The 16,126-nt window shown below is 36.1% G+C and overlaps 1 protein-coding gene across 1 annotated transcript in view; it reads left to right on the top strand.

Annotated features, from left to right (window-relative positions):
• LOC150089683 (glycerol-3-phosphate acyltransferase 1, mitochondrial-like) overlaps nucleotides 1-16,126 on the top strand; it is a 226,456-nt gene that overhangs the window by 127,775 nt on the left and 82,555 nt on the right. The window contains exons 12-13 of the mRNA XM_090368730.1: nucleotides 11,860-11,942; nucleotides 13,368-13,481. Of these exons, the coding sequence (XP_090224856.1) occupies nucleotides 11,860-11,942; nucleotides 13,368-13,481 (197 nt within the window). The remainder of the gene's footprint in view (nucleotides 1-11,859; nucleotides 11,943-13,367; nucleotides 13,482-16,126) is intronic.

Genomic DNA, 16,126 nt, shown 5'->3' with positions numbered 1-16,126 from the left:
ATTGTATCTTTAAATAAAACACCTGCCCATGTTGACAAAAGTTTTTGTTTTATTGAATCATACTAGTTGGTAAAGTGCTGTGACCCAGTACTCTTAATTTACTAAAATTTTGTAGGCTACAAAGTGCTCTGTGGAATTTCAAGTCCTCTGTGGAACTCTTCTTTGGGTCAGATGGGGGTGAGAGGAAGTTAAATAACTTCCCGTCATCCCCATATTTTAACAGTTATTTAACTGTTTAAATTACTTTATAAAAATAAAGGTACATTTTGATTTCTATCTAATTAACATATTGAACAGAGCTGACTTGATGAATCATAATCACATAGAGCAGCTTACTATGGAGAATGTCATTTTTTTATATAATTTTCAGTTGCTGCAATACTTAATAATAAGGTACTAAGACTGAGCCATTAAAACAATAAAGCTCTTTATCTTTTTAAATACATATGAAACCAAAGAATTGTTTGAAATATGGTGATCTATTTGGCTTACATAATGGTTCTTAGTAAAATAGTGCAAATGCCTCCATCCACATCAAAAGGACATAAGAAGTGAGTGAACATTCTTGGGAATTCAAAGGGGTTGAGCTAGCCAGAGATTAAGGCAGTAGGTTATTGCTTTAAGCTGAATTGAACTGTGGTTCCCAAGTATACACTTTGGCCCGATAAAGCACCTTTTGATATCTTGACCAGGTCCATCATCACAGCATTGACACTTAAGAGCCATCTCTAATACTTTGCTGTATACTGCTGGAATTACAATATGCAGTCTAACCGAAATCTTGGTCAGATCATCCTACATGGGGTGAATTTTGAATCCTGTTGGAGAAATCATTATAATGTTTGCCCTAGGGCTAACAAACCTTTCAGCATTACTTAGCTTGATGGCAGATCTTGATGCACTTTCAGGGAAATACTCCACCAGCAGTCTGTCAGCAACTGCATGTTGCACATTGAACATACCTGACTACCTGCTGATCTGTACTGATGGATCAAAATCCACAGTTCTTAAAGAATTTGCAGCAGCTTTTTCAAGCAGTACTATATCCCCTCAGATCTCTCTGGAGTGAAGCATTTATACTGCAGAGATTTGTGATAGAACTTCTGATGAATCGTATTAAAATCATTAGTATCCTAGGTGTATCTTATACTGTAACTCTGTGAGTTGTTGTTGTTATTTGGTTTTTAGGAGCATTAGCAACTAAGGCCATATTGCTCCGAGGATATGCTGTGGTCATTCCCTGACCTTTCCGCATACTCCGTATTTGGTGGTCACGGGCTTGAACCCCGGTCTAATCAAGAAGCGTGTGCTACTCACTGCCGCTTCAGCCCACCTGGCTACAGAGGCACCTGTAACTCTGTGAGTGTCTTACAGGTTGTGATAGGTACATATTATAATACTAATCCAGGTTTGAAAAATGGTGTGCTCTCTTCTGAAATCATAGTTGAATGGTGGATTCTGTTCTTGGTTTTTGTTGAATTTGTACTCATATTGGAATCAAAGGAAATGAGGCAGGCTAAATCAGTGAAGTATTTGAGTGAGCACAGTTTTTAAATCCTGTATGCCAAATAAAGACCTATCATCTGTCATATTTGCCTTGGACATGGGTATATCTATATATGATATGCAATCATTCTTGCCAGACTATTGGCCCAGTCACCTGACTCACTCCTTTTTATTAAAGGCCATTGAGCCCTCTTTATTTTGATTTTTTTCAAAAGTCTTAACTGTTCAGCAAATGAGTTCATCACCTATGTTTATCAATAATGTCTTTTACTACTTTTCAACACCTGACTTAGTCACTTATGCTCAGTTAAGTTTTAACTAATGATGATTGTACCTGATCATTTTACTTTTTAAAGAGAATCAGTTATACCACTCTGTTTAATCTGTCTTTTTTTTTAATGTACTTGATTCTATATATATATATATATATATATTTTTTTTTTTTTAGGATTTCAGTCCTTGATACAGCAACATTTTCTTTAATTTGGCATACATAAATTCTTTGTCTTATGTACACTGGCCTTCAGAGCTATGCCATTAACATCAAAATAAATTAAAACAAACCAAATTTCACCTTTAAAACCATCATCAAATTTGAAATTTGATGGTTTTAAAGGTGATTTTTGATTATTGCAGATTTTATTGTTGATTTTTGATTACCATCAAAATCAAATTTAAGAGATTTGAGAGTATTTTGGAACATCCTATACTTTTCTAGAAGTGGACTGTGTTCTATCAAAACTATAGAAAATGCTGACCGATGGAACTCTACAGCAGTGTTTTCCCCACTGGTTTTCTCTAGAACTCTTATTCCTTGAAATATTTCACAAAAAAATTAGCATTATCAATTTTTCAGTATTTTGATGCCCTTTAAAATGAAAAGAAAATATACTCAATATAGCTATACTAAAAACAAATTCTTGTGATATAATGAATTTGAATTTTGTTTCTAGTAATGAAGATAAATGATTTTTGTACTTGAAAGTGGGTGAATGGAGAAATAGTTTTTATATAAATTTGGTGTTTTTACCAGTACATGTTGGAGAATAGCATGACTGGAACAGAGGAATTCACTTTTATTGTGGATTTTTTCCTGAATTGATGTTTCAGCTCCCTCCCACACACATGCACACCAAGCCAATGCTAAAAGTATAGTCAAAGATTCTTCTTCTTATTATTATTATTATTTTTATTTTCTTCTTATTATTATTTTTATTTTCTTCTTATTATTATTAATTTGTTTTTATTCTTATTATTTTTTATTTTTTTTGGCTGGTGTAGCATAAGCCGTAGGCTTCCTTGCACTATGTGGCCATTATGATACTGATACTGACAGCCGGGCCTGTACTAGCCAACATGGAAAACAGAAATAAATAACCAGCGCTAAGTGTATAATAACATTTCACTGCTTCATTAGTAAATTTTATCATGTTACAGTTTTATTGTGTGAAATCTACTAACCTCAGGATCTGAAGATTGCTGGGTTTTAGATTCGTCTAGTTTATGGATAATAAATTTAACCAAATATGAAGTTAAAAATTCAGCATGGATAAAGGGAGAATGCATCAGTAGTGCACCTGCCTGCTCTGTGATAATTTTTTTTATGTGGTTAACTTATTTTTATTAACTGAATTATTTTATCTTATTTATTCTTTTAACCTTTTGGCTGTTGATTAAAATTGGAACCAGGAAATTTGGCACCATGAAGTTACAGAAGTGATTTTGTAGATGATTTCTCTTGTAAAATTCCATTAAAAAATAAAATAACAAGGAGAAAAAAAATTAAAAGAAACAAAATAATTCATAGGATGTGTTCACAAGATTTTTCAGTGGCTATCATTTGTTGTTTGCTCTTATTTACTTTTGAATTGCTAATGTATAATATAACAGACAACTAATCATTTAAATAATTGGCTTCATGTTAATAAATTAGCTTGCTGTTTTGATAATGATTTTGTCTACATATTTATAATATGCCATACTACATATTTATAATATCCCATGCTACATATTTATAATATCCCATACTACACATTTATAATATGCCATACTACATATTTATAATATGCCATACTACATAATTATAATATTTATAATAGTGGATTCCAGTTATTTGGGACACATTGGGATAGTGCATTTTGCCCCAATTATGTGAAGTTTCACTAAAATAGTTAAAAATACAGTGGACTCCTGCTTTCCGATTGATTCTCTGTATGATCAAATTACGTTACGATGGACTCAGCATAGTAAAGTATGTTTACTGTATGATGTGTAGTAAGAGCCAGTAATTGTGATCACATTTGTGAATTGAATTTTAATTCTATTAAACAGCGATTCTAATAAGCAAAAATAGGAGGAATATTATCCACAGGCTATAAAAGTAAAGATATATTAAGCACAAATTTACACTTTATTGCCTTACTTTACCTTACCTTACCAATTAAGGCGCCTCCGTAGCCAGGTGGGAAGGAGCAGCAGTGCGTAGCACACGCTTCTTGATTAGACCGGGGTTCGAGCCCGTCACCACCAAATACGGAGGATGCGGAAAGGTCATTCAGGGAATGACCACCGCATATCCCGGAGCAATATGGCCTTAGTTGCTAATGCTCCTAAAAACCAAAATAACAACAACAACAACTTACCAATTAAAAAATTAAATGATATGTGAAAATTGGAAGAATATTTTCCACTTCTTCTTCATCCAGTCACATAGTTCCCTGAGGAGCTGTTGTGGCCACCAACAAATTCCTCCAACTGCATTGATTGCGTGCTATACGAGCAGCATCGCAAAGTGTCACGCCCAGAAGTTCACTGATCCCATCCTTCCATCTAGTTGCAGGTCTTCCTCTGCACCTCTTCCCCTTGGTTTTTCCTTCCATTATATTCTTCAACAGAAAGTTTTCCCTTCTTACTATATGACCAAAAAACTTGAGTTTTCTTTTGTTGATGCTATGAAGAAGAATTTTAGGCCTGCCAATTTTATTCAATACCCACTCATTTGTTCTTCAATTCAAGTCAGAAATATGCAGTATTCTCCTGTAACACCACATTTCAAATGCCTCAATTTTTTTCCTGTCAATTCTTTTGAGATTTCATCCTTCACATCCATAAGTGGCAACTGGAAAAATTGACCAATCAATGATTCTCAGTTTCGTCTTTAGGGGCAGATCATGATCTCTCCATAATTTCATCAGATCAGCGACCAACGTTTTAGCAATTGCCTGTCGTCTCTTTACATCATTTGAGCAGTCACTATTTCTATTTATTCTTGACCCTAAGTAATCAACTTCTTTGATATCTTGCCCATTAACCTTCACTTTACTGAAATCGAGATTATCACCATAATTTTAGTTTTACACACATTCAGAAACAATCCTTTTCTCTTACTTGCTTCACATACTCTCCTCAGAGTTTCTTTAAGATGATCCTTAGAATTACAAATTAGCCCATCATCTGCATAACGAAAGTTGTTTATCTTCAGTCCTCCAATTTTGATGCCAGTTTCTAAATCTTACAAAGCTTCTCGGATGATATCTTTGGCATAAAGATTAAAAAGGTGAGGTGACAAAATACAGCCGTGCCTGACACCATTACTTATTGTGAAAAGTCTGTTTTCCATGTTCATTCTCACAGTTCCTTCCTGTTCTTGGTACAGTAGCTTAATCAGCTGAATTATGTAGTTTGGGGAATCCATAATAGTCATCGTTTCCCATAGTTTCTCATGTTGAACGCAATCAAATGCTTTTGCATAATCTATAAAACACAAAACGACTGGAACATTGAATTCTTTGCATTTTTCAATAATCAGTCGTAGGCATAAGATCTGATCTCTGGTTCCTCTACCTTTTCTGAAACCTGCTTGCTCTTCTGGCATTTCTTCTTCAAGTTTTCTTGAGATTCTGTTCAATATGATTTTAAGAAGAATCTTGGCAGCATGAGAAATTAGGCTAATAGTCCTGTAATTTGATCGAATTTTCAGATCTCCTTTTTTTGGTAAGGGGATGAAAATTTATTTCTTCCAATTTGATGGCCACCGTCCTGTTTCCCAAATTTTTACAATCATTTTATGAAAAAACTCGGTGCCCTTCACACCTGTAGCTTTAATCAATTCCACTGGGATTTCATCAATTCCAGGTGACTTGCCATTAACTGGTTCATGGCAAGTCACCTGGCATTGATGGCACTGGTTTATGATCACACTCTTGAAAAGGGGGTGGCAAATCATTAGTGCCAGCAGGTGCTTGGAAGAGCTGCTCACAGTATTCTTTCCACTTTCCTTTGATTATGTTCTCCTCTGTTAAAACTTCCCCTTTTGGGATCCTTAATTTTTTAAGTTTTGGTCGGAACTTTTGTCTTAAGGACTTATTACATCATACATCTTTTTATTGTTGTTTCGTTTGTTGTGGTATTCGATTTCTTTACACTTTCGATTGATATAATCCTGTTTGTCCTGGCTTAAACGGCGCTTGATGACTTTGCTTAGTTCCTGATACTCTTTGTTTCCTTTATATTTTCCACAGATTAGTAAAATATAAATAAATTTTTAGACCGGGGTTCGAGCCCGTCACCACCAAATACGGAGGATGCGGAAAGGTCAGGAATGACCACCGCATATTCACGGAGCAATATAGCCTTAGTTGCTAATGCTCCTAAAAAAACCAAACAACAATAAATAAATTTATGCTTATGTGCATAGCTTAATTAATATGTACTGTAATATGTGCATACTAGCTAGTTGATATTTCTGTTCACTGACATTTTGAGGGGGGAGTTCAAAATTTAAACTCCTCCTCAAAGCAAAAATGATAAGCAATCAATAATAAAGAACAAGGCATGCACAAATTGCAACTAACACAATACATGCAAGTGAGAATGGAGTAACAAGTTACGAAGCTTAAAAAATAGGAATGAAGAGAAGATTCTGAAAATTTATTTATGCTTTTTATATGATTGAATATTTCACGGAAGGGGAAACACATTTAACCATCATAATGTAAAAACCCACAGAATTCCATGAAATATAAACTGGTGGCCCGAATAACCAGAATCCATTGTATTATAATATGTACTCTTTGTTTTAAAAATTTTTTAAATTTTTGAAAATTGTATTTATCTTTGCTACTGTAAAATCCTGAAATCTGGTAAATCCCAGGATTTACCACTTCACTTTTGTAACAGCCTAAAACATGGATTTTTACAACTGTGATACAATACATACATCTCAGGGTTTACCAGTTTGTGCTGTTAAAAATCCAAAATAGCAAAAAATGTTCCACATCAATGGTTTGTTTACTTTACTTATTTTTAAATGAGGGCATTGGGTGGGGAGATATACAGCAATACCCCGCATAGCACTGATAATTGGTACCGAAACTGTTCCGTGCTGATTGGGGTATAATTATAATGGGTTTTAAATGAATGCGTACCAGATATATAAACAATTATAATAAATTTATAAACAATTTGCGCTTGATAGCCAATTAAAAGGATTTGAAATAAAAAATACTGCAAAAATTTTATTAATGAAAAAGTAACATCATGAGAAATAAGAAAAAAGAGTGGTATTGTTTATTTGGGTATTTCAAAAATGAAGTTTGGTGAAGTCATCTCTTCTTTTTCTCGGTATACAAGTCTTTGTAGCATTGAATCCCATCTTATAAAATTTGCCGTATCTGGATGCTACATCCAACATTTGGATCTCCATTCATAATTGTCTCGCAGGCAATGTCAAGCCCTGAAAAACTTTCTTCAATTCTTCTGTTGAGAATTCTTTTGGTGCCATTTCGGTGTTATCCACTTCAGAATTGTTTTCCTCTTCTTCATATGCAATTTTCTTATCAATTTCAAGGAGAGTTGCATCATCTAAGTTATTTGCATGTGAGTTAATGCAGTCATGTACATTGGCAGTGTCCAAAGTTTCGAATCCAAAGTCTTTTCTGATCTTCACAATGTCTTTGGCAATTGTCTGAACTCGCGATTCAAACCAATGAAATCATTTGCCAAATGGGACAAAACATGCTGCCAAACATAACGCATGTTGTCGGCAATGATTTCTAATCAAGACGACGCAGATATATTTTCGATCGTATTTAGAGGGGTAAAAAATAAATTGTGAAATGAAAAGTTTGAAAAGCTATCATGTCGTCTTGTCAGGATGGAATTAAGTAAAGTGGACACTGTTGCCACTGACTGCCTGAAGGGACTACTGTCATATGTGCAGCACATATATATGAGACAATACAGTTGGCATCACAGCATATATGTACCCGTACCTAGGCTATGACAACACAGCATATATGTAGAGTACGTGTCTAGGCTATTGAATGAGTTTTAATATGTACAGTAAATTTTCAACTTAAATTTAATTGAAAACCGTGTTATAGTGAAACCCGTGCTGTTTGAAGCCATGCTAAGCGAGGTATTGCTGTATATCTTCTCTCCCGGCAAGACTGTCTTGATAACGTTTTCAATATATTTGGAATATAACAAAAACGGGCTAGGAAGGCTCATGGTGTCCTTTCTATGATGTATGAGATGTTTGCATATAACGAAAAGTATATCATTGCCCTTTTCAGATGGTGAGACCACATTTAGAATATTGTGTTCAGGTCTAGAGATAACACTTAAAGAAAAATTTAGAACTTTTAGAAAAGGTTTGAAGAAGGGCAGCCAGATTGGTGAAGGATGCTGAGTTAATATGAGAATGGTTTAGAAAGTGTGGATAGCAAAGCTTTGCAATTAGACATCTTTGTCAGTGGGGGGAAACTGATAAGATTATATAAGTTCCTGAAGGGAATAGTAGGGAGCTAATATTTCCACTGGCAGAGGCAATTATAAAATACAAAATTCTGTAATGGAAGGCTGGATCTTATGAAGTTAGCATTAGCAGAGGCATACAATGCAAGAAAGCATGCTTATGCAGCAACAGCAAAAAAAAACAAAAAACACCCCTCCCATTCCACTCATCTATTCACTCCAAATACTTGTCCAGCTCAGCCTTAAATTTATTTAAGCTATCAGTTTCTACAATCTGTTCCAGCAATCAACTACCTGCTGACTAAAAGCAAATTTCTGCACATCTATTCTACAATTGTCTTTCCTCAGTTTGAATCTACGCCCCCTCAGGTTCTTAATCTGAGCAAGAGGAAGAATCCCGTCAGCATTGAGCTTGCTCAACCCATTCAAGGCCTTATACACTTCAATCAGATCACCTCACATGTGCCTAGTCTCTAGGTGCTGCAATTTGCAGAACTTAAGCCTACCTTGGTAAGAGCACCTCTTTGTTCCCCCTCACCAATCTTGTTGCCCTTCTTTGTACTCGTTCTAACAAATCTACATCTTTCCTAAAATGAGTCCTCCAAACCTGTACACAGTATTCAAGGTGTGGCCTGACCATATCCTTGTACAACGGGATAATCATCTCCTTGTCCCTGCTAGCAAAATTCCTATATATCATTGACAAGACTCCATGACCTGCTCTGGCAGCCCATCTGCACTGTTCAGCAAACTTCATATCTGAATGCACAATTAACCCCCAGGTCTTTTTCACTCTCCACTTCCCTGAGTGTTGTACCACACAGTTGGTACGTTTCTCTTGGGTTACTGCTACCCATATGCGGTATTTGCATTTGTCAATGTTAAACTTCAGTTGCCACTTCTCAGCCCATTTTCCCAACTTATCTAGATCCAGTTGCAGTAGCATACTGTCTTTACTGTCATTAACAACCCTGCCAACCTTTGTAACATTTGCAAACTTTGTCATTAAGCTTGATATACCCTCATCAATATCATTGAATACACAAAGCAACAATGGGCACAGCACTGAACCCCACTAATAACATTAGTCCATGATGAGCAGTATCCGTTGATTACCACTCTCTGTCATCTCCCACTCAACCGTCCCTTTATCCAGTGACTTCATTATTTTCCCAGAACACCTGTTAAACTAACTGGTCTATAGTTACTTGTGTTGCCTTTTGGTTATTGTTATAATAATAATAATAACCCTTTGTGAACTGGGGATACATTTGCACACTTCCTGTCCATGGGGACCTCCCCTGAGTCTAAGGAAGCTATCATAATTATGGCTAAGGATCTGCTTACTTCCTTTGCTGCCTCCTTTAATATAACTGGATAGATCCCAACCACCCCAGGTGCCTTCCTTATATTTAATTTCAACAATTTCTCCTCCACTTTGCTCATCAGTTATTACAAAATCACTTAGCTCCCTGTTTGATAAGCTTCTGGCATTCCTCTCCTTGAATAACTCCTCGTGTGTGTGAATGTAGGTGCAAAATACTCAATTCAGATTATCAGCTATCCTTTCTGTACACATTGTACTACCCAAATTCCAATTCTGCACTGCTTATATCTGTGTGACACCACATCTTTGATATCCCAACAATATCTGCCTTTGATGTCTTGACCAGCACTTCAAATTCATCAAATTATTAACTATACTTCTAGCATCAGTGTACATGCAAGTATACATGCACCTTTTCCTACTCTTAGTTACCCTAACACAGCCCATATATTTACTTGTTTCATTATGACTCTCACAGTACTGAAAATCGCCAGCAACTTGCTTTCCAGGCTGCTGTTCATTCCAGTAAAAATAGTGTAAGAATCACTTTCAACTCTGCCTGCAGCCACTGTTAATCTTTTAGTCTGTGTATCCTCACCCCCCCCCCCCAAGCTAGCAGTTTTCTGATCCACCTAACACTGCCTCAATAGCATCATCAAATATTCTTGTACCTCATCCCTGTAGAAGCGGTCTCTCCGGTTAACAAGCACAGACCACGCTGAAACAAATTATACCCCATGACCCTTGCACAATCTCTCCAGGGCCAAATTGATTGATAAGGCTCTCATCATATACTCCCGCTATAATATCTGAATAGAATTAGACACTTTCAAATTCAACCCTAGCTTGCAACTTTTTTTCAACATTGACCTTTATTTGCTAATTAAATCTGCAGATCTCTTACTCTTAAGGTCATTATTGCCAACATGTACTACAATATCATCTTTTGTTCCCTTTAAAGATGATACTGCTCTACAATGTCATCAACATTTTCTCCTGGCAGACATACCCTGGTCCTATTCCACCTATCCTTTTTGCATAATATATTCCCCATCTTCCTGACAATAGAGTCACCAACAATAACTAGTTCCTGAGTGACCAGCGCATTTTGTCTTTTGGCAACACAGATTGCCTCTGTGTTGCCTGCTGCACGGGAGTGAGCTCTGGCATTGAGTTGGGCCCCTGAGAGCTCGATGGGCTACTCATATTAGTTTCTTCAAGGACATCTACCCTACATGTCAAACTCTCATAGATGCCCATCAGAACATTGAGTTGGTGCTTAATTTCTTGGCACTCTAGGTACCTAGCACACACAAAGACATCCTATAGAGATAATGTCCGCAAACATATAATATTTCGCATATTTTTTGAGAATGTGATGCTTTTGAGAATCATCCCCTTCATATCTTTCCTGAGCCACAGGGTTCCTGCTACTCTGTGATCTTTTCTTCGCAGCTCTAGTCTAGGTCATGATGTCGTGTGGCGTGTTGTCGATTACTTAGAGTGAATTGCTTGCCACAGTGGTCGAGGTTGATAGTTTGATAAACTTCAAAGCAGAATTGGATAAGCACTTTTTTTCCAATGAAGAAGGTATGGATGTTAGAGATTTTTTTTTTTGGCAGATGCAAAAAAAGCCTGCCTTCTTACATCATTTAGCCATTGTAATACAAATATTATAGTGAATGTGTAACACAGGCAACATTGTGAGGATATGAGGTATCCCCTCTATGCCCTTGTTTAAAAATCAGAAAAGTGAATGAAGCAGCAATTGCTTCCTTTTCACTGTCACCAGTAATCTTTGGGTATAGCAAATAAATATATCTCTCTATGCCCTTGTTTGGAAAAGTGATAATTAGACATTATGTAAAGAGAAGCAATATTGATTGTTTCCAAGCTCATTCAATTTTTAAAAAAAAGCATAGGAGGGTTATATCTGCTAATTCTGCGAAGTTTCCTGGATAAGATATTCATTAAATTAAAGTGCCTAATGTACAATACTTCAATCAGAAGTGAAAGAGAATTTGCAACTGCAATTATGAAAAAAGCTTTTACCAGTGCAGACTGTTAAATACTAGGATTTACTGTACAGCACAGTTAAAGTTTGGAATAAATTGAAATATGTTGATAATTCAGGGTTTTATCAAAATGAACTGGTGAATCCTAAGATTTACCGGAATTTGGGCTTTTACAGTAACATATGCACACACACACACACACACACACACACCACACATATACGTATATATATTTTTTAATCTTTATTCCCCTAGGCTATATTGATGATGCATATATTGTGCCTATAGCTATCAATTATGAGAAGCTGCTTGATGGAGAGTTTGTTTCAGAGCAGTTGGTAAATAATACTCATAAATATTTTTTTAATGGCATTAAGCACAACTTTTCTGATTAATTTTCTTTTTAATTCATATAAAACATTGCTTGAATTACTGTTAAAAGAAATCAGTTGGTAAGGGTGATATATATATATATATGGTAAAAATAAAGGTCAGTGTTAAGATAGAGAAGAATCGTAGTATGCAACATGGAAGGTAGACTTATTAGGTTAAGCCAGTGCCTATATCAGTCAAGAAGTAAAATGAATCATAAATATTATTACCCATATGATGAAACTTGCACCAGTTAAAAAAAAATAATAATAAAATAATAAACTAATAAAATAAATTTAATAAACTTCCTATGTATTTCCCTCCTCACTTATGTACCTATTCACTTATGTTCAGCTGACTTTTGAATTTTTTGATACTAATACATTATTTCCCCAAGCTGCAGGCTCAATTACCTATAGAGATAATTTATTCCCGTAATTAATAACTCACTGGCTAAAACAACTTCCTGCAAGCTGTCATCCACATATTCTAAGTCTTGACTCATATTGATGTCCTTTTGTTGAATTCATTAAGTTCGTTGCCTGTCTTTTGATCATTTCAAGTTCGGTGTCTCTTCTTTTGATGCAGTATTATAACTGCCTTATACGGTGGGATTATGCTCTCCCTATCTCTAGAAGCAAATATTTAATAAATCACTGATAGAACAGACACAGTGGACCCTCTTCTTGTATGTCTACATTGCACAAAGAACTTCCTATCTGCCTGGAATGTACCACCCAAATCCCTTTCTTCCTCTGCTATTTTTAACTCATCTCCACCGAGTGTATAAATTTTGGGTAGCTGTTCCTCAAGTGCAAGACCTTGCATTTTGCTTCATTAAAACATAGCTGCTACTTTTCAGACCATCCAAGTTGTAACTCGAAAATGGTCTGAAAGGTTTATGCAAGTTGTCCTAAAGGCTCACTTGTCACTGATCATTAACCACTCTCCCAGATCTTGATATTACACCCTCTATCCTTGGTTGATGACATTTAGGAAAATTTAATAAAGCAGTTGTTCCAGTACTGATCTTTGTGGGATCCCACTTTATGACTTGAAGTAGTAAACTTGCTGTTTTGATTCTTTTAGCATAATTTGCTCTTATCTTATTTTACTTTATCTTATTAATGATGCATAGTCTGCTCCACCTTTCACTTTGATTTTTTTCACTCTTGACTTTAAACGTTTCTTAATACTACTGGCAGAGAGACCTGTTAAGTCCACTTCCAGTATTGCGAAGTTTTTGAAGTTTTTTTCCTTTATCAGTCCATCTTATAATGCTGAATATTTCCTATATCCTCCTCCCCCAGTTTCTTTCAAGAGTAATTCAAGTACTGCTAATTGTTCAGAAATATTTAATGTGTTCTTGCTCATTTTATTTTTATATCAAGGGCAAACCAAAAGCTGCAGAGACATTTTTTTCAGCCTTCAGATCAATATGGAACATTTTACATTCAAATTTTGGAAGTGTAAGGGTAGACTTCTGTCAGCCATTCTCATTAAAAGTAAGTGTTTTTGAACATCTAGAAATGTTTGTATTCTTCATCTGAATTACTTGAAACCATTACAGTGCTTTCATGAGTAATTGTATTCACATGTTATCTTATTTATTTTAACTGCATAAAGATTTATTGTTATGTCTTTATACAGAGCATAATGTTGAGACCTGTAATTCTTTCAAATCACATCCTTTCGGAATAATTACAGGAAGTTAGGTTGTTATAGTCCACAGATGTGTTAAGAATATGATTGTTGGGCTGAGCCTATACTAACATCAACATTTGCCTTTTATTTTGGTGTATCAATAAATAATTGTTTTGACTACTAACTATTAGTAGTAATACAGTTCAAGAACTTGCCTCATGTTGCAAACCAGAGGCTTGAAATTAACATCATCAGTGGTTAAAAATTCCATCCTAGATGCAACTGTATGCTGTGCTTATTTCACTCAACTTTAATGAAGCGTGTACAATTTAAATTTTTAGTAATATCATACTAGGCCTGTTTATTTAAATTTATTTTTATTTTAATCAGATTATTTTGTCTAGCATTGCCATTGTCCCATCTTACATTTGACTGCCATCAAATACTTAGATCACATATTTTTACTTTTATGCATGTTAAAATTTTATCTAATTCATGAGACAGAATTACTAGAATGGAATATTCTCTTTATAGTTGCAAATATGTTGCAACATTGAGAAATTACGTTTCTAAATAAAGTTTACTGAAATATTATACACATTAGCATTAGTAGAGGCATTTGATGCAAGAAAGCAAGCTTATGCAGCCAAAAAAAAAAAAAAAAAAAAAAAACCTCACTTCCACTTCACCCCTCTGTTCGTTCAAAATACCTGTCCAGCTGAGCCTTAAACTTTATTTAGGCTATCAACCTCCACCACAAGGGATGGAAGTCTGTTCCACCAACCAACCACCCGCTGGATAAAGGCAAATTTCCGCACGTCTACACGTCTATCCTACATCTGTCTTTCCTCAATTTGAATTTATGCCCTCTCAGGTGATTTTTCTGAGCTAGAGGAAGAATCCCATCAGCATTGAGCATGCTTAAACCATTCAAGGCTTTATACACCTCTATCAGATCACCTCGCTGGTACCTAGTCTCCAGACACTGTAATTTGCAAAACTTAAGCCTTTCTTCGTAAGAGCACCCCTTTGTTCCATTCACTAATCTTGTTGCCCTTCTCTGTACTCGTTCCAGCAGCTCTACATCCTTCTTGAAATGAGGCCTCCAGACCTGTATACAGTACTCTAGGTGTGGCCTGACCATTGCCTTATACAATGGAATAATCACCTCCTTATCCCTGCTAGAAAAATTCCTGTATATCATTGACAATACTCCATGAGCTACTCTTGCAGCCCGTCTGCACTGCTCAGAGAACTTCATATCTGCCTGCACAACCACCACCAAGTCCCTTTCATTCTCTACCACTGTCAGTGTAGTACCACAGAGTTGATATGTTGCTCTGGGGTTGCTGTTTCCCATGTGTAGTACTTTACATTTGTCAATGTTAAACTTCATTTGCCACCTCTCAGCCCATCTGCTCAACCTTTCCAGATCCTGTTGCAGCAGCATAGTGTCAGTAGTGTCCTTGACAACCCTGCCAACCTTTGTATCGTCTGCAAACTTGGACATTAAGCTTGATATACCATCATCAATATCATTTATAAATACAGAAAACAATAATGGACCCAACACTGAGCCCTGAGGGACTCCACTAATAACATTAGTCCACGATGAGCAGTGTCCATTGATTACCACTCTCTGTCTTCTCCCCCTCAACCACCCCTTTATCCAAAGCAGCAATTTGCCTCCAATGTCACACTGCTCCAATTTGTGTAGCAGTCTTCCATGTGCAACAGTATCAAAAGCCTTTCTAAGATCCAAGTATATAATATCAAAGTTATTCCCTGCATCCAGTTCTTTTGTGACTGCATCATAGTATCCAATCAAGTTGGTCAGGCAAGACTTCCCCTTAACAAAACCATGCTGTGTCTGAGCTATAACTGAAGTCTTGTCTAAATGATCCTGCAGTGCTTCTTTAACCAGTGCCTCCATTAATTATCCTGGAACAGAAGTTAAGCTCACAGGTCTATAATTACTTGTGTCAGCCTTTGATCCTCCTTTGTGAATTGGGGTCACATTTGCACATTTCCAGTCTATGGATACCTCCCCTGAGTCCAAGGAAGCTCTCATAATTATGGCTAACCGATTGCTTACTTCCTTTGCTGCCTCCTTTAATATAACTGGATAGATCCCATCCACCCCAGGTGCCTTTTTTGTGTTTACCTTCAACAGTTTCTCCTCCACTTTACTCCCAGTTATTTCAAGATTCTGTAGCTTACTGCTAGAGTTGAATACACCTCTGGCATTCCCCATGCTGAATAACTCCTCATGTGTGAATGTCGATGCAAAATATTCATTTAGTTTGTTAGCTACCTGAGCAGGATCATCAACAGTTGACCCATCAATATCAAGTAGACCAATCTGATTCATCCCCTTCCTTCTAGAGTTTACATAAGTAAAGAACTCTTTGCTGTTTTTCTTTGCATCCCTTGCCAAGGATTTCTTGTAATCTGCCTTCGCCTGCCTAACCTCCTTTGTAACTTGGTTGCATATCAACTTGTATCT

The sequence above is a fragment of the Mastigoproctus giganteus genome, chromosome 2 (assembly GCF_048544385.1).
Source record: "Mastigoproctus giganteus isolate SK-2022 chromosome 2, ASM4854438v1, whole genome shotgun sequence".
In the NCBI taxonomy this organism is placed as follows: Eukaryota; Metazoa; Arthropoda; class Arachnida; order Uropygi; family Thelyphonidae; genus Mastigoproctus; species Mastigoproctus giganteus.
The sequence above is the reverse complement of the archived record's forward strand: the minus strand, read 5'-3'. Positions and strand labels throughout refer to the sequence as shown.